This window comes from Sinohyriopsis cumingii, chromosome 1 (genome assembly GCF_028554795.1).
Source record: "Sinohyriopsis cumingii isolate HCF-2022 chromosome 1, ASM2855479v2, whole genome shotgun sequence".
In the NCBI taxonomy this organism is placed as follows: domain Eukaryota; kingdom Metazoa; phylum Mollusca; class Bivalvia; order Unionida; family Unionidae; genus Sinohyriopsis; species Sinohyriopsis cumingii.
In genome coordinates this window covers 163,705,884-163,727,176 of record NC_142961.1, presented here as the reverse complement: position 1 = coordinate 163,727,176, position 21,293 = coordinate 163,705,884, and the positions used below count along the sequence as shown (strand labels likewise).

The window sequence follows — 21,293 nt, the reverse complement described above, 5'->3', positions numbered from 1 at the left end:
AGGTCTCCACCAACAAGATAGTACATTGAAATTTGTATCCAAAACAATTACAATTCATGGAAGCATGCAGTTTTTACAGATGGTACAATAGTCCACTTGAAGTTGTGCCCAACGTTCTGCTGATTCCTTTGAGAATGAGTCAAATAGATTTCATACTTGGACAGGATAGCTGTTTTAATGATCTACAAGTATTTCCAATGTTTGAAAATTCTCGTTACAATTCATCATTGTATGTAGCAATTCATTATTTATATTTACTGAAACACATATTTCTATGGTACTCCTGTACTAAAAAAATATAGAAATTAAAGGAATAAATGCATATATGTTTTGCACTGGATTTTTAAATGAATCAATTATTACAGCAAACTTCAAATAACAATAAACCGCTGAGGTGTACATGTCTTCAGATACTACTCCATCACAGTCTCTAACATACAAAGTATCTGGCTTTGTGTCATATGCAATATTCAATAGCCATTCACAGTCTCTAACATGCAAAAGTATCTGGCTTTGTGTCATATGCAATATTCAATAGCCAATTACAGTTTTTACCATGCAAAGTATCTGGCTTTGTGTCATATGCAATATTCAATAGCCAATCACAGTCTCTAACATACAAAGTATCTGGCTTTGTGTCATGCAATATTCAATAGCCAATCACAGTCTCTAACATACAAAGTATCTGGCATTGTGTCATATGCAATATTCAATAGCCAATCAGTCTCTAACATGCAAAGTATCTGGCTTTGTGTCATATGCAATATTCAACAGCCAATCACAGTCTCTAACATACAAAGTATCTGGCTTTGTGTCATATGCAATATTCAATAGCCAATCACAGTCTCTAACATGCAAAGTATCTAGCTTTGTGTCATATGCAATATTCAATAGCCAATCACAGTCTCTAACATGCAAAGTATCTAGCTTTGTGTTATATGCAATATTCAATAACAAATCACAGTCTCTAGCATGTAAAGTATCTGGCTTTGTGTTATATGCAATATTCAATAGCCAGTCAGATCTCATGTAATCCAGTCCTATTCATTAAGATGCATGCATTTATGCACAAAAGTCAAATGCCTTTATGACCAGGACCATAGCTAGTTATATCTTATGAATCAGAAAATCATAATTTTTTTTAAAAGTTTCTTAGATGGACTGGATTGTGTCCATTTCTTACCCGTGTTTAAAAAAATATTATTTCGTTTTTTTGTTTACACCAGTCTAAAGGACTAGTTACAAGCTATAAGCAAACTTCTACTGGTCCGCAATATTTTCACTAGTCAAGGGCTACCAAACAAGTGTAAATGTCAAATCCTGTGCTGGCTGGGATAGTAAACAGGAGGAACAAGCTTCACAACTTTAAACCTGCACACCTAGGATTTTATTTGCTCCAGAACAAATTCTTGAGGTTGTCCTAAAATTTACCTCAGTAGTAAATCAAGACTATTTTCAAGATCGCATGACCTCACATTCTGACCTATGACAAACAGTAAATCAAAAATTCATTGTTGATAACCAAGTACTAATTATCAAAATGTAAAATCTCAATAAATAGGATGAGAACATTTCCTGAAATTGTGTCCAGATCAATATAATATTACATTCTGGCATGATATCCTTATCACAGAATAAGGCAAGAAATAACTTGGTTTCGCCTTAGAACAATTTTGATCATTTCTGTTGTAAAAGCTTACAACATTACATAGGGTGGATATTGATTTTCTAGTCACCGTGATTGAGCTAACATGCATCTCGGCATAGATTGCTTGTGGCGAGAGACACAAAAAGCATGGTATGCATGCATATTTTACCCTTGCAAATACTCGTTCTCCTGTAGATTTAAGGCAAGTTTCTGTTTTAATTGACACATTGGTCTTACAGGATCTTGTCAAGGAGTGTATGCTCTCCATTTCATTCTACAGCCATAGGGGTAAGTGGTACATTTCATTTCCAAATATGTGAAGCATATTCAGTTTTAATGTCGTAGCATAAAATGTTGCCTTTATCACTATGTGAATTTGAAACGTTATGAACTTTTGAACTGTTACAAGTTGCTATTAAGAGTTTGATTTAGCAGCATGTGTTTATAGATTTTAATACCATTCCTGTTATTACGACCAGTTTGGTTTCATTTTAGCTGTGTGCAGGTGTATCAGGCTGGCAGTCTGGCTGTTTGTATGTCTGTCTGTATGGGGATGGAAGAATGTGCGACCATCAAGGCCATACAAAGACGGCAGTGCTGATCTGCAAACTTGTGCGCATGGTGGATCCATGAAGGGGGTGTGTGGCCAATGCAAGTGTGGTCTAAACCAAGAATTCAGGAGAAGTGAGGTCTGACAATGGACATGTGAACCAGGTCAAAATTTCTTGTTACAAGGTTTAAAAGTATTTAAATAAGTCATACATTGTTATGAATCATACGTGCTGTACAAATGACTATATGAGTCATATGTTTGATACAATTGTTGTGTTTATTACAATTGATCATCAGTTGATTATGTTGTGTTTCAGTTGAGTACATGGACTATATCTTGTGTTTCAATTGAGTACATTTGAGTACAATTGAGTTACATCTATTTTCATGAGATTATATGAATCTTACCTTTATTACACGAGATTATATGAATGATATCTTGGTTTTACTGTATCTTGTGTCTACAATTTTTGAATATATGAATCGCATTTTTGTTTCCCATTTTTGAATGACTGTATGAATTATTTTTGTATGTCATTAAGGTTTCATAAAGTCACAATTCATTCACATATAACAAATGTTTGTGTAAAGTAATTGAATGAGTTGCATGTTTAGAGCTTGAAAGAATCACACTGCATATGTTGTAAAGAATATACATATATTTATTAATTCATTTCATAAACTTCCACCTTGCATCACATTTTGTTTGTGTTGTCATTTAATCCATGCATCCATTCAGCTCAAATCCTGTTACAATCCCAGTATGGCTTATGTAAAAGAGCAGTGTAATTATTTCCATGTAATAGTACTTATATAAAACACAAGTGTAATTATTTCCATGTAATAATGCTTATGTAAAACACCGGTGTAATTATTTCCATGTAATAATGCTTATGTAAAAGGCTGGTGTATTTATTTCCTTGTAATAATGCTTATGTTAAACACCAGTGTAATTATTTCCATGTAATAGTGCTTATGTAAAAGACTGGTGTAAATATTTCCATGTAATAATACTTACGTAAAAGACTGGTGTAATTATTTCCATGTAATAATGCTTATGTAAAAGACTGGTGTAATTATTTCCATGTAATAATGCTTATGCAAAAGACTGGTGTAATTATTTCCATGTAATAATGCTTATGTAAAACACTGGTGTAATTATTTCCATGTAATAATGCTTATGTAAAACACCAGTGTAATTATTTCCATGTAATAATGCTTATGTAAAAGGCTGGTGTATTTATTTCCATGTAATAATGCTTATGTTAAACACCAGTGTAATTATTTCCATGTAATAATAATGCTTATGTAAAAGACTGGTGTAATTATTTCCATGTAATAATGCTTATGTAAAATACTGGTGTAATTATTTCCATGTAATAATGCTTATGTAAAACACTGGTGTAATTATTTCCATGTAATAATGCTTATGTAAAATACTGGTGTAATTATTTCCATGTAATAATGCTTATGTAAAACACTGGTGTAATTATTTCCATGTAATAATGCTTATGTAAAACACTGGTGTAATTATTTCCATGTAATAATGCTTATGCAAAAGACTGGTGTAATTATTTCCATGTAATAATGCTTATGTAAAACACTGGTGTAATTATTTCCATGTAATAATGCTTATGTAAAACACCAGTGTAATTATTTCCATGTAATAATGCTTATGTAAAAGGCTGGTGTATTTATTTCCATGTAATAATGCTTATGTTAAACACCAGTGTAATTATTTCCATGTAATAATAATGCTTATGTAAAAGACTGGTGTAATTATTTCCATGTAATAATGCTTATGTAAAATACTGGTGTAATTATTTCCATGTAATAATGCTTATGTAAAACACTGGTGTAATTATTTCCATGTAATAATGCTTATGTAAAATACTGGTGTAATTATTTCCATGTAATAATGCTTATGTAAAATACTGGTGTAATTATTTCCATGTAATAATGCTTATGTAAAATACTGGTGTAATTATTTCCATGTAATAATGCTTATGTAAAACACTGGTGTAATTATTTCCATGTAATAATGCTTATGTAAAATACTGGTGTAATTATTTCCATGTAATAATGCTTATGTAAAATACTGGTGTAATTATTTCCATGTAATAATGCTTATGTAAAACACTGGTGTAATTATTTCCATGTAATACTGCTTATGTAAAAGACTGGTGTAATTATTTCCTTGTAATATTGCTTATGTAAAAGGCCACTGTAATTATTTCCATGTAATAGTGCTTATGTAAAACACCAGTGTAATTGTTTCCATGTAATAATGCTTAAGGAAAACACCAGTGTAATTATTTCCATGTAATAATGCTTATGTAAAACACCGGTGTAATTATTTCCATGTAATAATGCTTATGTAAAACACCGGTGTAATTATATCCATGTAACAATGCTTATGTAAAAGACTAATGTAATTATTTCAATGAAAAAGATTTGATGTGCATTCCATGCACATCTAGTTTGACTCCAATTTCAAGCATATCAGTTTACTCCAATTCCATACATATCCAGTTTTACTCAAATTCCATGCATATCCAGTTTACTCCAATTCTGTGCATATCCAGTTTACTCCAATTCAATGCATATCCAGTTTACTCCAATTCTGTGCATATCCAGTTTACTCCAATTCAATGCATATCCATTTTATTCCAATTGCATGCATATCCAGTTTACTCCAAAACATTAAACTTATAAAGACTTTAAAGATCTTTTTGTTTTTAAAATAACAAAAGGAAAACAATCTGAGAAATTATTGGTCTTCTGCCTTACATGTGGCCATCCCAACCTCAATGGTTCTAAACAGCTGAACTCTGAAAAAAAGGGTGGCTCCTCTTGTTAGGAGAAAAACAGGAAAAATGTACTATTTGGGAGTATGGCAAGGTGGCCCCTTGTCTGGGGTGGCCTTTCTTGAAAGGAGAAAAATGGAAAATTTAATATTTTGGTGTGTGGCAAGGTGGTCTCTAATCAAAGGGTGGCCTCTCTTGAGAGGGGCCTATTAAAAGGTGTGAAATGGTCCAAAATTTCTGTAAGAGATTTTTTCACACTGAAATATAAAAGGCATGACATTAAAACCATAACACTAAGGAAACCATAATTTGAATCTTCAGGCATATTTTGTGGGCTTTAAGATAATTTTCTGTTCTACAGATAATGTTTGAACTAACCCAGCAAGGATGATCACTAAAACCAATACAAGGATAAAAAGGACATACTTTGGGAAACATCTGAAAGAAGATCTCTCAGCGCCTCTTGCTTTCCTGATACTTCTACTGCCGACACTCGAACTGAAAATCTGGCCCCTGTTTTCTCCTTCTGTTCATTGATCAATTTAAACAACCAAAATATAGCACAGGGAACTGCTCCCAGGGTCTGGGCAGAGTGATCTGTACCCAACATGGTGGTGGTTTTACCTGCAAAAAAAATAAATTTACACAAACCAATTTTTATAATGCCTCTGTACAAACATGTTTTCCAAACCAGAAACCCTTTCCATAACGAAGTTTGGACAAATCTTTCATTTTTACAGCCAATCTCTAAAAAAAAAATTTCCTTCATCTGTCAGTCAAGTAAATTTGTTAATTTACTACAAATGACATGATATCTTTGCTGGAGGATCGTTTTGACTGAATACATTAGCAATCAAGACCTCTTCACATTTTCAGAATTTTAAGTTTGCTATGATTTATGTATTAAGCATACTTATCCACAGTTTTCATTATTACATTTAATAGTTCTTTTAATAGTAAAATGTCAATCACTCATACATCAGTCACTTGAATGACTAGCTTGCTAAGTCATATATCAGTCACTTGTGTGACTAAGTTATACATCAGTCATATGTGTGACTAAATTATACAACAGTCACATGTGTGACTAACTTAAATAGTCACATGTGTGACTACATTATACACCAGTAACATGTGTGACTAACTTATATAGTCACATGTGTGACTAAGTTATACATCAGTCACACGAATGACTTGCTTTCCAAGTCCTTATTTAAACCCTCTCTTGCCTGCAACCATTCACAATTCAACATAAAATCATGGCCCTCATTTTTTCAAGTCTTTTAAAGCTTCAGTGCATTTTGTAATAAGAATACATCAAATATTCCATCCATAAAGCTATTACTAAATGCCCTGGATGGTCTTTTAATCGGAGTGTGATTTTTTATTTGACCTATGACTGCAATTTTACAATGTATGTAGATATGTAAAGACAATATGGACAAGTAGCAACTTAAATGCTTAGTCTAATCAAATATGGGAATTAAAAATAGCTTAGTAAACTGTAAGAATTCCTTAAATAGTGAAAAAGAACTTGCTTAGCACTTCTGGGACTTAAGGTTCAACCACTGCTGCCATCAAGAGTAGGATTTTTGCTGAAATTTCATGATGGTTAGATTTTTACCTGCTTTCCCATCTTAATTTACTTTGTCATATTGTATTCAAAACTGAGTGTGGATGCATGTACTGGGTTTATGCACGTACGTATTGGGTTAGTCCTCCCCAATAATGTATTTCCTACTGCGCTGGTTTTAAAATAGGGTAGACATTTTTTTTATGTTAAAAAACATGCATATTTAATATGATTTTTAGTGATTTTTTTAAACCAGTGGGGAAAAAAGTACTAGGGTTGGCAATGATAAAGAGAGATAGCCAGCCAACTGGAATGTATGCACATATGTATTGGGTTAGGGATAGTGTGCATGCATGCATGTACTGGATTAGGGATAGTGTGTATGCATGCATGTACTGTATTAGGGATAGTGTGTATGCATGCATGTACTGTATTAGGGATAGTGTGTATGCATGCATGTACTGTATTAGGGATAGTGTGCATGCATGCATGTACTGGATTAGGGATAGTGTGTATGCATGCATGTATTGGATTAGGGATAGTGTGCATGCATGCATGTATTGGATTAGGGATAGTGTGCATGCATGCATGTACTGTATTAGGGATAGTGTGTATGCATGCATGTACTGGATTAGGGATAGTGTGTATGCATGCATGTACTGGATTAGGGATAGTGTGTATGCATGCATGTATTGGATTAGGGATAGTGTGCATGCATGCATGTACTGTATTAGGGATAGTGTGTATGCATGCATGTCCTGGATTAGGGATAGTGTGTATGCATGCATGTACTGTATTAGCGATAGTGTGCATGCATGCATGTAATGAATTAAGAAGAGTGTGTATGCATGCATGTACTGGATTAGGGATAGTGTGCATGCATGCATGTAATGAATTAAGAATAGTGTGTATGTATGCATGTACTGGATTAGAGATAGTGTGCATGCATGTACTGTATTCGGGATAGTGTGTATGCATGCATGTAGTGGATTAGGGATAGTGTGCATGCATGCATGTAATGAATTAAGAATAGTGTGTATGCATGCATGTACTGGATTAGGGATAGTGTGTATGCATGCATGTACTAGATTAGGGATAGTGTGCATGCATGCATGTAATGAATTAAGAATAGTGTGTATGTATGCATGTACTGGATTAGGGATAGTGTGCTTGCATGCATGTAATGAATTAAGAATAGTGTGTATGTATGCATGTACTGGATTAGAGATAGTGTGCATGCATGTACTGTATTCGGGATAGTGTGTATGCATGCATGTAGTGGATTAGGGATAGTGTGTATGCATGCATGTATTGGGTTAGGGATAGTGTGTATGCATGCATGTAGTGGATTAGGGACAGTGTGTATGCATGCATATATTGGGTTAGGGATAGTGTGTATGCATGCATGTGTTGGATTAGGGATAGTGTGTATGCATTCATGTACTGGATTAGGGATAGTGTGCATGCATGCATGTACTGGATTAGGGATAGCGTGTATGCATGCATGTATTGGGTTAGGGATAGTGTGTATGCATGCATGTACTAGATTAGGGATAGTGTGTATGCATGCATGTACTGTATTAGGGATAGTGTGTATGCATGCATGTACTGGATTAGGGATAGTGTGTATGTATGCATGTACTGTATTAGGGATAGTGGGCATGCATGCATTAGGGATAGTGGGCATGCATGCATGTACTGGATTAGGGATAGTGTGTATGTATGCATGTACTGGATTAGGGATAGTGGGCATGCATGCATGTACTGTATTAGGGATAGTGGGCATGCATGCATTAGGGATAGTGGGCATGTATGTATGTACTGTATTAGGGATAGTGTGTATGCATGCATGTACTGTTTTAGGGATAGTGTGTATGCATGCATGTACTGGGTTTAATGCAACACTGACACAAAATTGGCTGCCAATAAAAGCTAAATTCTAAAAAATAAAAAATATTTAAAAAATGCCCTTCATTTATAAAGATAATGCCTTAAAATAGATGTGTGTTTGTGTGATTTGAATTTTTAATGTAGCTTTAACAATTTTTCAGTCATATCGCTGCGATGTCTGCAGTGTGACAGTTTATAGTGATGTCTAGCACGGGGGCATCGTGCAGCAGACATTTAGCATGATGTCCCACCCAGTCACATTATCCTAACACCAGGCCAACCAGTCCTAACACTAACCTCTTAATGCTGAGCGCCAAGCGAGGCAGCTGTTAGTACCATTTTTCTAAGTCTCTGGTATGACTCGGCCGGGGATCGAACCCACGACCTCTTGCATCAGAGGCGGATGCTCTAACCACTAGGCCACTGGAGCAGTAAAAATAGATGTAAACATGCAGTACAAGAAGATAAAATATGTAAGTTACAATGCTAAAACCTTATAAAAGGTATAAAAAATAAAAGATGAATGTAACAAATATAAAATCCATAAAATACTGGGTCATAATTTGTCAGTCTCTCAAAGAGTCCAAGATTTTTCCTAGTGGTTCTAGATAACATTCACACAGAAAACACCTCATAGGATGCAATTCAACACAATAAACAAGAATATATTCCGCTGTTAGTGGACACTGGCCAGGTATGTACTATGGTCAAGTTTAAAAAATGTAACGTACATTTATCAATTAACAACACTTTGTTTTGCCTACTGGCATTTTTCTTTTATCTTCTTTGATATAGGAACAATAAAAAAATTTGAATTTGTAATATCTATAAAATCAGTCTGAATGTGGTAATATCGCTCAATCAATTCAGGATGGACATAGCAGACAAATGATTAATTTAATTATAACAGGGTACAACTATCTCATATATATTTAGTAGAAAAACCAATTAATCTAACTTTATTTTGCATTAATTGACCAGAATCTGGTCTCTATTGATGCCAAATTATTTTGAATCTGGCTGATTTCCCAGTCATCATATCCCTGATGTACAGTAATGCTGTTTTTCCAAGTAGCCATCATGTTTGCATCCCCTCAAGATAATCCAATAATCTTGACGGTCTAGTATTGAAGTTTCATTTCGGTACTCTGAGCACGGTAAAGGAATTCATTTATAACTTGTATTAAATTTAACTTGTGGATTGGGGAAGGCTCAAGTTCTTCCTATTGACAATGGCTGTAATATAATTTACCCCAGCACTAAGGCTAATACCATTGAAAATAAAAATGTGGTTTGCAGGAATTCACTACAATTTATGACAATGGCTGGCTTTCATCAAATTTGTTTTGCCAAATTAATCCCATTTTTCTTTCCGACTCTGTCAACTTTCCTGTCAAAAAGTGTGTAATTTTGTTTTATTTTCCATTTCTCCAACATTTCTGTAGTTGTCATTAATCCAATGACTCACCAAAAACATGTTTTTGGTTTCAAATGAATTCACTTGTCATGTTATGTTATTATTCTGGGCTATTAGACAGAAAGATATCATCATGCATGGAAACCTCTTTAACTGCAGGGTTACTTTTGGCCTTCTATTTAAATACCAGAGCAAAATTGTAAGAGAATGGACTGTTTCAACATTTTCAGGGACACCAATGAGGAATTCCCAAAAGAAAGATTCAGGTTGGGGAAAGAAAATAAATTCCACATCACACAAAGCATAAAGTTTAATGGTATTAAGTGAGACATATTATCATCAGGAATCAGACAAATTTCTGGATTTCAGCTGCAATCAATTTAAAGTCCAACATCTCATGGAAATCTGAATATCAAAATAATTCTGGATTCTTTTAAAAATGACATTGTATCAATTACACCCCCTTACATTGCCAATTTGTGACAACTCCAATGTCGATTTGCATCAATAACATTTCTAACAACCTGTTGTATCAACGAATGCTAGCAACATATTAAGGGATCTGTATAAATAGCATGACATATCAAGGGAATTATATACAGATCAAGTTGTATAAATCAATACTAGCAATAAATCAAGGGAGTCATATATACATCAAGTTGTATGAATTAATGCTAGCAATAAATCAAGGGAGTTGTATGCACATCCAGTTTGTATGAAATAGTATTAGCAGCAAATTAAGTGAGTTGTATACAGCATGTTGTATCAATTGTTGTTGTTGGGTTTAATGCCATTTTTGAGCACACGATAGGCTATACATGGCGGCCAGTATTAACTCATTCGGCCCCAGTACTGTTTTCAGTATCTCTGCTGATATGCCTCAGAAGCACAAAGCCGTGTCTAGCTGCTTGTGACCCATAGTTTTTACCTGTTTGAAAACATCGTGCACATGCATTCACTCTTACCTTAATTTCTCTTCTTATATCCAAATAAAATCCACGAAATTTTCACCATTTATTTTAAATGAATTTGTCGACACATTGATGTAATTTTTTCCCTATCTGTGAAAGACTTTCACAACGTATTTATACAGTATTTACAAAATTATGTGCAATGTTTATCCCCAAGAACTCCATCATCGTCACTGTCAGCATCCTCATCTTCAGACGATTCAATCTCAGAAACTTCTATGTTAAATCGCTCTCAAACTGTAGCCCTTGGCTTCTGAACAATTCAAATTTCCACAAATGAAAGTAAAATCATTTCTGATTGGTTTAATAGTTGTTTAGTTCTTGGAATAAACCATTTCTAACCAATCAGAGACGTTGTATCTAACACACATTCATCACGCCTGGAGACGGGATCGGCCTTTGAATGCAGTAAACAATTCACGACTACAGGCGGGATCGGCCATTGAATGCAGAAACCAGATCATGCCTACAGATGGGATCGGGGCCAAATGAGTTAGTGGGTGCGGAAGAACCCAGAAAAACCCCGGAAAGAACCACCGACCCACGAGAAGCTACTGGCAAGCTTTCTCACATACCCATATTGGCCAAATCCGAGCCTCGAACCCACGCAGAGGTGAGATGGCAGTGATCCATAATGGAGAGCGCTTTAGACCACTAGGCCACTCAGGGACCCATGTTGTATCAATGAATGCTAGCAACATATCAAGGGAGTTGTATACAGCATGTTGTATCAATGAATGCTAACAACATATCATGGGATTTGTATGCAAATGAAATTGAGCAAATTTCAAATTCAATTTAATTTTAAGTCAGCTAAATTGTTTTAAAAAAACTTCTGATGACAAATATTTCATTTTGAGCAGTCTTGCAAATAATATGCTATAATTCATATCATGTTCAATTGACTCCATATAAAATAATAACCAAAATATTCTTCAAACTGAATTCTTGATTAACACTAGGACTGATAGATTACCAAAGTGTTATTATGCTTAGTATATTTTGGACAAATTATAATTCTGCACAATAACCATATGTGCGTGTGTTTGTTTGGTTTTGTATTTAGATTTTTCAAACGTATTTTAATAATCTTTCAGCCATATCGCTAGGATGTATGCAGTGTGACAGTTTATAGCGATGTCTAGCACGGGGCATCATGCTGCAGTATCATGTCCCACCCAGTCATTGTCCTGACACCAGGCTGACCAGTTCGAATACTAACCTCTTAATGCCGAGTGTCAAGCAAGGCGGCTGTTAGTGCCATTTTTATGTCTTTGGTATGACTTGGCTGGGGTTTGAATCCATGACCTCCCACATTTGACCACTAGGCCACCAGAGCAGGGTGTGTGTGTGTCTGTGTGTGTGCGTGAAAAGGGTTTAATAGCATATCAGCACAGCGCTGGCTTTTAAAGTGCTAGCAGAAGTTCCTTAGTAACAATGGTAACAGCAAAATCTGATTATGAACTCACATGAAGGTATATATGTACCATGAACACACAAAAAATTGAAGGTACAGGTGCAGTAAATAAATAAAGATAAAAGTAAATAGTCTTTGCTCATAAATAAAGATAAAAGGTAAAAAAGGATAAAATATGAGGTCAAAGTTTTAAAAATACATAAACTGCCTCTTTTCAAAAGTCCAAGATCTTATCTGGTGGTGAAACAGAAAAAAAAACTTGTCAATAACGACAATCTGAAATGATATAATTTTTTCACACACACATACACATGTGCATGCACACACACACACACACACACACACACACACACGTGGACACAATCTTGTAAACTCTATAAAATGGGGACATGATTTTTATCATCAAAATGGGGAAATTTTTATTTTAACAAATTATGAGCGGTAAAGATTTATTTTAATATGCATTTGAAACATACATGTCATTTCTAATTAATTTGTGGTTGATTTCCAAGAAACACTGTTTGAGAATCTTTGCCATCAGAACAGGGACAGACACATATACACACGCTATGTACAAGCACTTACAAAAGTTATTTTTATTTCTTACTGGCTCAATCTTAACTTGTCAGATTTACCTTTAATGCAGTTAATTGGAGGAAAGAAATGGTATTATGTTTTGGTTACCATGTAGACTGTTCATTATTATGCTTCTAACCACATTTGAATGAACTAAAATCAATGTTGATATTTTCCAGTGAATTTCTTATCCAAATGTGCATGGCTCAGAGTTAAATAGAAGACAAAATATAAAAGCACATATGAATTGCTAGAATCTCTTATTTATCATAAAAACCGTGCGTAACATCTGCATGAAACCTTTTATTCAGTTTTATTGGTTCCTGATCTAATTTGGCAAAATGTGTTATGAACGTTGGACTACCCATTAATAAACATGTATACCGATATTGCTCTTCGTGTTAAAATAGAAAATATATCACATATATTTGTCGATGTTTATGTAAATGATTTAAACCCTGTTAGATCTTCTTGATGCCATCTTCAGTCAGTAATTCGGAAGCAAAGTGTGCTAGCCAACAGCACAACAGTGTGAATGTTACTGCGTAAACGGGGACGAAGTTTTCAGACTGATACACACAAGGTTTTGAGTCAAGTGGGATGTGTGTATTGTTGTGTATATCATGATGTGAAAAAATACCAACAAATTGGGCACTTGCTCAGATACGCTTATTTTAAGGTTTGTATCATTAAATAAGGCCTTGGCATTCCATTTAAGCTGACATTACAAAACAGGGATGTCCCCATTTTGAGGTGTGTCCCTGGTCTGTTGGTGTGTATTCACACTAATGTCCCCATTTCATGCCTTTTACAAATGCACACACACACACACACTTGGGTAACAGCTACTATTACACATTAGTACAGCCCAATCAACTTGAAGTTTCAAATTATTTTTTTGTATGAAAGACTACACAGAGAATAGTGCTGTACTGACATATTGATGGAATTAAACTTTGAGAAAACTTTGGATTGTAACCAAAATCAAGGTTACTGTATACTTGCCTAGTTTTGAATAACCATATGTAAAAAGACAGCCATCAAATCCCGCTACAACACCTTGGATAATTTCTGTCAAACTGCTGGCACAAATTTCAGTCTGAAAATAAAAAGGAAAGCATTGTACCATCTTGGATAAAAGATTTCCTCTGTTAGAAAAGTTGAGTTTAATTTCCATACCCAATTTCCTAATTACTATATATTCCAAAGATTTGCTATAATATTTCTTTATTACTACATTCAGTTGGTTTTAGTTATTTGATTTGAGTGTTCTGTCATAGAAAATGAGCTCAGTTATAAACATTTTATCATCTGACATGGTGTAGCCAGGTAAATGATGGTGGTCATTTTAAAGAACAAAGGTGTTATAATCATGCCTAATTCATTATCAGTACTTTTGACTCATGGGTTGCTGACTCATGCAGTTAAAGCCAAAAAAGAAATGTTTTTGTTTTGTACTTTTCTAACCAAATAATTCAACTATATCTAGCTTTCACATATCATTCTATAACTGCTATTGTACAGGAGTATTTTTGCATCATTGAAAAAATAAAAAACAAAATATCTAGAGATATTTTTAAAAATAAGTTTGCTAATGACAATTTCTTTCCACTGATATAAATAAAGGACTTTTTACTTAGTCGCTGAGTTACTGACCAGAAGTTTTCACACAAAAGTGGTTTTTACGATTTGCTGGCTGGTACATGCACTTCATCAGAACGTAAAACAAGCTATTTTATTACTTTTTCATAACATCCATTGATACAAATGAATGTTGTTTAAAATATATATGAACCAATATAATACTTCTTTACACAAGAAAGTCACTTAGAATCTCGTTTTAACTGATGTCAATTTTGTATTCCTGCAACATCAAACTCCACCTTTTGTTTTTCATCTTGCCAATGAAAGAAAGTGGAATGTGTTCAATGAATACAATAATCAGAGGAGCTTAATCAATATACACTTCAAAGTATTGCAAAGCCAGTATCATAGCCAAACGTTCCTTCTCAATTGTGGAATAATTTCTTTGGTACTTATTTCAATGTTTGGAAAAATAGTGCAATGGATGATCTACATCGTTGTTTTCTTCTTGTATTAATACTCCACCAAATATTGGACCAAAATGATTTTTCTTGCTTCATTAAAAAAATGAAGTACAAAATACAATTATCCATAGGATATAATGAATTTAAAAAACCTAACAATTAATGCAAATTAAGTATGGAGTGGAAAGAGGTATAGAGACAGACAGATAGACAGACAGAGGGAGAAAGACAGACAGAGAGCTGGAACATGAACAAGGTTTGTTAGGACTCTGGACAATTGCTTCTAATATATAAAAATGTAAAAATGTGAAAACAATTTTGTTGATCATGTGTTAATTCTTTAGACTGACTTCTGAGACTGACAAAGCTTTATTTTCATAGAATTTCTAAGTAATGGAATAACAACAGCTTGTAAAAAAATATGTGTTTGCAAAACATGTATGACCCCCATGCAAAACATGTATGCCCACAATGCAAAGCAAAGAAGTCAAAGCCCCGAAAGGCAACAAAATGTGTTAAGATTTTGAAAAAAACACTACAATGGTCCAATAATTCAATAATGCCATCTACATTTTTGAATACAAATATGACTACAATGGTCCAATAATTTAATAATGCCATCTACCTTTGAATGCAAATATGACTACACTGGTCCAATAATTTAATAATGCCATCTACCTTTCAATGCAAATATGACTACAATGGTCCAATAATTTAATAATGCCATCTACCTTTCAATGCAAATATGACTACAATGGTCCAATAATTTAATAATGCCATCTACCTTTGCATGCAAATATGACTACCAAATTCAATTGGTCTTCATTCAGAGATTTGTTTCTTCTTAATTATGCCAACATTTTTTTTTAAAGTCCAAACTCAAAAATTTAGAAAGTGTATTTTAAGAAAATCGATGTATTTAATGTAAAGCCTGAAAATCTAATCATGTCACCTGCATGCAGATTGAAATATGCCAGTAAAATGTTATATGTCTATATGGAATGATTTTTGCAACCTTGCTACCATGCTAGTCATGAGAGATATATGGCCATACATGATGAAATCATAGTGTCCTTGCTGTAGGCAGTGGAGTATAATAAAAAGTTACACTTAGAATTATAAAACATTGGAGTTCCTTAGTACAGTCATACTGAAATCATTCAGATCTTATCTCTAGGCTTGGCTCAGTCAACAATCCTTAAAATGTATGCAAAAACTTTCAGTAATGAAAGAAAAGGAGAGTGAAAATTCACAGGGCAAAAGGTGACAATTTTTCTTGTGTGAAGCTGGTGCTTCAGCTGTTAAAAGTTAATAAATAAAATGACATAAGGCCAGGCATTCCAAAATAGTGTCAGTAACAAGCTTGAAGTCACTCCCCAAGCTGTCAGTAAAGACATTCTAGTTTTGTATTCTAGAATCTAAACCCATAAATAAAGGGGTTACCTTACATTGGCCTGGCTTTTTGTCATTTTGATGCATCACATTCACTGAAGAGCAATGAGTGAAATCTATCCCAAAATTCTTGGAATATTTTAGGCAAAAGACTCCAAATGTTAACTCAAAACTCAACTGCTAGAAATTATATTTCCACTCATGAAAACTTCCAAAATGTATGAGAAAATGTAAAATCAACAAATTTCATATAGTTATTACTAAAGGCTTCAATGATAATTCAATCTGAAAATGTTTTGGGTAAATTTTTTGTCTTAATCTTTCATTTTGAATGAATTCAATGCCATGTTCCATTTTGTATCAATTCAATGCCATGTTCCATTTGTATCAATTCAATGCAACGTTCCATTTGTATCAATTCAATGCCATGTTTCATTTTGTACTAATTCAGTGCCATTTTCCATTTTGTATGCTATATTCCATTTTGTATGAAGAACATCCCATGTTCCATTGTGTGAATTCAATGACATGTTCCATTTTTCATGAATTCAATGCCATGTTCCATTTTTCATGAATTCAATGCCATGTTCCATTTTTCATGAATTCAGTGCCATGTTCCATTTTGTGTGAATTCAATGACATGTTCCATTTTGTATGAATTCAATGCCATGTTCCATTTTGAATGAATTCAATGCCATGTTCCAATTTATATGAATTCAATGCCATGTTCCATTTTGTGTGAATTCAATGACATGTTCCATTCTGTGTGAATTCAATGACATGTTCCATTTCGTATGAATTCAATGTCATGTTCCATTTTGTGTGAATTCAATGACATGTTCCATTTTTCATGAATTCAATGACATGTTCCATTTTTCATGAATTCAGTGACATGTTCCATTTTTCATGAATTCAATGCCATGTTCCATTTTGTATGAATTCAATGCCATGTTCCATTTTGTGTGAATTCAATGACATGTTCCATTTTGTGTGAATTCAATGACATGTTTTTATATGAATTCAATGCCATGTTCCATTTTATATGAATTCAATGCCATGTTCCAATTTATATGAATTCAATGCCATGTTCCAATTTATATGAATTCAATGCCATGTTCCAATTTATATGAATTCAATGCCATGTTCCACTTTGTGTGAATTCAATGACATGTTCCATTTTGTGTGAATTCAATGACATGTTTTTTTATGAATTCAATACCATGTTCCAATTTATATGAATCCAATGCCATGTTCCATTTTGTATGAATTCAATGCCAGGTTCCATTTTGCAATAATTCAATGCCATGTTCCATTTTGTATGAATTCAATGACATGTTCCATTTTGAGGGAATTCAATGACATGTTCCAATTTATATGAATTCAATGCCATGTTCCATTTTGTATGAATTCAATGCCATGTTCCAATTTATATGAATTCAATGCCATGTTCCATTTTGTATGAATTCAATGACATGTTCCATTTTTCATGAATTCAATGACATGTTCTAATTTGTATGAATTCAATGCCATTTTCCATTTTGAATGAATTCAATGCCATGTTCCATTTTGCAATAATTCAATGCCATGTTTCATTTTGTATGAATTTAATGCCATGTTACATTTTTTGTGAATTCAATGACATGTTCCAATTTCTATGAATTCAATGCCATGTTCCATTTTGTATGAATTTAGTGCCAGGTTCCATTTTGTATTAATTCAATGCCAGGTTCCATTTTGTGTGAATGCATTGCCACATTCCAATTTGTATGAATTCAATGCCATTTTCCATTTTGAATGAATTCAATGCCATGTTCCATTTGGAATAATTCAATGCCATGTTCCAATTTGTATGAATTCAATGCCATTTTCCATTTTGAATGAATTCAATGCCATGTTCATGTTCCATTTTGTATGAATTCAATGCCATGTTCCATTTTGTGTGAATGCAATGCCATATTCTAATTTGTATGAATTCAATGCCATTTTCCATTTTGAATGAATTCAATGCCATGTTCCATTTTGAATGAATTCAATGCCATATTTCATTTGGAATAATTCAATGCCATCTTCCATTTTGAATGAATTCAATGCCATGTTCCATTTTGTATGAATTCAATGCCATGTTCCAATGTATATGAATTCAATGCCATGTTCCATTTCATATGAATTCAATGCCATGTTCCATTTTGTGTGAATTCAATGCCATTTTCCATCTCATGTTAATTCAATGCCATATTACATTTCGTATGAATTCAATGACATGTTCTGTTTTTTTAATTATGAATGCAATGCCATTTTCCAATTTTTATGAATTCAGTGCCATGTTCCAATTTTTGGGTGAATTCAATGCCATGTTCCATTTTTTATGAATTCAATGCCATGTTCCTTGTTCTTTTTATGAATTCATTGCCATGTTCCGATTTATATTAATTCAATGCCTTGTTCCATAGTGTTGAAAGATTCAAGATTTGTCAAGTATGAACACTTCTCATTTCAATGCTATGTTTTGCTTGCTACTTGCACTATGGCAACAATATTATCTGCTAATGGTGGCACTATGGCAACACTGATATCTGCTAATGGTGGCACTATGGCAACACTGATATCTGCTAATGGTGGCACTATGGCAACATTGCTCTCCGCTACTTGCACTGTTGCAAAACTGCTATCTGCTAATAGTGCCACTATGGCAACACTGCTATCTGCTACCTGCACATGGCAAAACTGCTATCTGTTAATGGTGGCACTATGTAAACTATACTATCTGCTATTTGCACTATGGCAAAACTACTATCTGCTAATGGTGGCACTATGGAAAAACTGCTATATGTTACTTGCATCATGGCAAAATTGCTATCTGCTAATGGTGGTACTATGGGAATACCACTATCTGCTACTTGCACTATGGCAAAACTGCTATCTGCTAATGGTGGCACTATGGCAAAACTGCTATCTACTAATGGTGGCACTATGGCAAAACATCTATCTGCTAATGATGGCACTATGGCAACACTGCTCTGCTAATGATGGCACTATGGCAAAACATCTATCTGCTAATGGTGGCACTATGGCAAAACATCTATCTGCTAATGGTGGCACTATGGCAAAACATCTATCTGCTAATGGTGGTACTATGGCAAAACTGCTATCTGCTAATGGTGGCACTATGGCAAAACATCTATCTGCTAATGGTGGCACTATGTCAAAACTGCCATCTGCTAATGGTGGCACTATGGCAAAACATCTATCTGCTAATAATGATGGCACAAACACTGCTCTGCTAATGATGGCATGAAATGAATGCTAACATACTGTTAAGATTTTGTTAGAAAGTGTAACTTTTTTTAATTGGGTACTTTGAGTGCTCTTATTTATGATATAGACTTATCATTAGTGAGTGTAACACAACACAGCTATCTTTTAGAGTTTTGAGGTTCATGTGTATACACGAAATTCAACAGCATGTTTCATAAAGATCCAATATTTACTAACTCAAAATGTTTATTTCATAAAGACTCTATATTTACTCAATTCAACTGCATGTTTCATAAAGACCCTATATTTACTCAATTCAACTGCATGTTTCATAAAGACCCTATATTTACTCAATTCAACTGCATGTTAATTAAGATCCTTTACAAATGAAGGACAAATTGGTAAAAGATAAAAACCATAATATCAGAACAAGGTACAATGATAAAGTCATGCTTATCAACTACATACACTGCTGATTTTTGACAATTCCAATGTAGATTTGCATCAATAATATTTGCAACAACCTGTTCACACACCATATTGAACACCTTTTTATATACATATTTTTTTGAACTCGTATAAGTAAGCTTTTGTTGCAATAGAAGAAATGTTCCTTTGCAATTGATATTATTAACTGAAATGACTTTATTCTTCTGACTGTAATGGGCATCAAACCATGAACAGTGTAGAATGAGATCTGCCACCACATAATGCTCTGGCGTATCTGGGTCAATGTTGCTGATGGCAGATTAGGGTCTTTATTGTTCACTGCTGATCATGGTCTAACTTGTTAAATGGAAGATCTGGTTCTACATTGTGCATGACACTGCTCCAGTGGCCTAAGTTCCAACCTAGGCCGAGTCATACCAAAGACTTATAAAAAAATGGTACTAACAGCTGCCTCAATAAGTGTTCAGCATTTAGAAGTTAGTTTTATGACTGGTCAGCATGGTGTCAGGATAATGTAACTGGGTGGGTCATTATGCTAAATGATACCCCAGTGTTAGATATCACTATAAAATGCCACATTGCAGATACCATATCAATATGATTAAAATTGTTAAAGCTATGTTAAAATTCTAAATCAAATGCATACTGTTTATGGCAGATCAGTGCCTACATTGTTCATGGCAGATCAGGGTTTACATTGTTCATGGCAGACCAGGGTCTACAATGTTCATCACAGTTCAAGACCTACTCTGTTCATGGCAGATCAGGACCTACATTGTTCATCGCAGACCAGGGTCTACATTGTTCATGGCAGATCAGAGTTTACATTGCTCATGGCAGACCAGGGTCTACATTGTTTATCACAGTTCAAGACCTACACTGTTCATGGCAGACCAGGGCCTACACTATTCAAGGCAGATCAGGGCCTACATTGTTTATGGCAGACCAGGGTCTACATTGTTCATGGCAGATCAAGGCCTACATTGTTCATGGCATACCAGGGCCTACACTATTCAAGGCAGATCAGGGCCTACATTGTTTATGGCAGACCAGGGTCTACATTGTTCATGGCAGATCAAGGCCTACATTGTTCATGGCAGACCAGGGGCTATGCTGTTCACTTTAAATCCTTGGTAAAACAAACTTCATAGACCTTATCTCCTGGCACATTATGTGCTGGTTGATCCAGGTCCATACCAGTCACAGTTGGGCCTGATGTATACACTGAATATGGTATTAAATTTTGTATGCAACCTTTCTTACATAAAGATAATCGGTGACAAATTTAGAAAGACAC

The 21,293-nt window shown here is 34.3% G+C and overlaps 1 protein-coding gene across 1 annotated transcript in view; it reads right to left on the bottom strand.

Moving 5' to 3' along the window:
• Positions 1–21,293, bottom strand: part of LOC149808290 (uncharacterized) — a 145,644-nt gene that overhangs the window by 79,173 nt on the left and 45,178 nt on the right. The window contains exons 4-5 of the mRNA XM_089975662.1: positions 13,857–13,950; positions 5,434–5,631 (exon numbers count right to left, since the gene is read on the bottom strand). Of these exons, the coding sequence (XP_089831788.1) occupies positions 5,434–5,631; positions 13,857–13,950 (292 nt within the window). The remainder of the gene's footprint in view (positions 1–5,433; positions 5,632–13,856; positions 13,951–21,293) is intronic.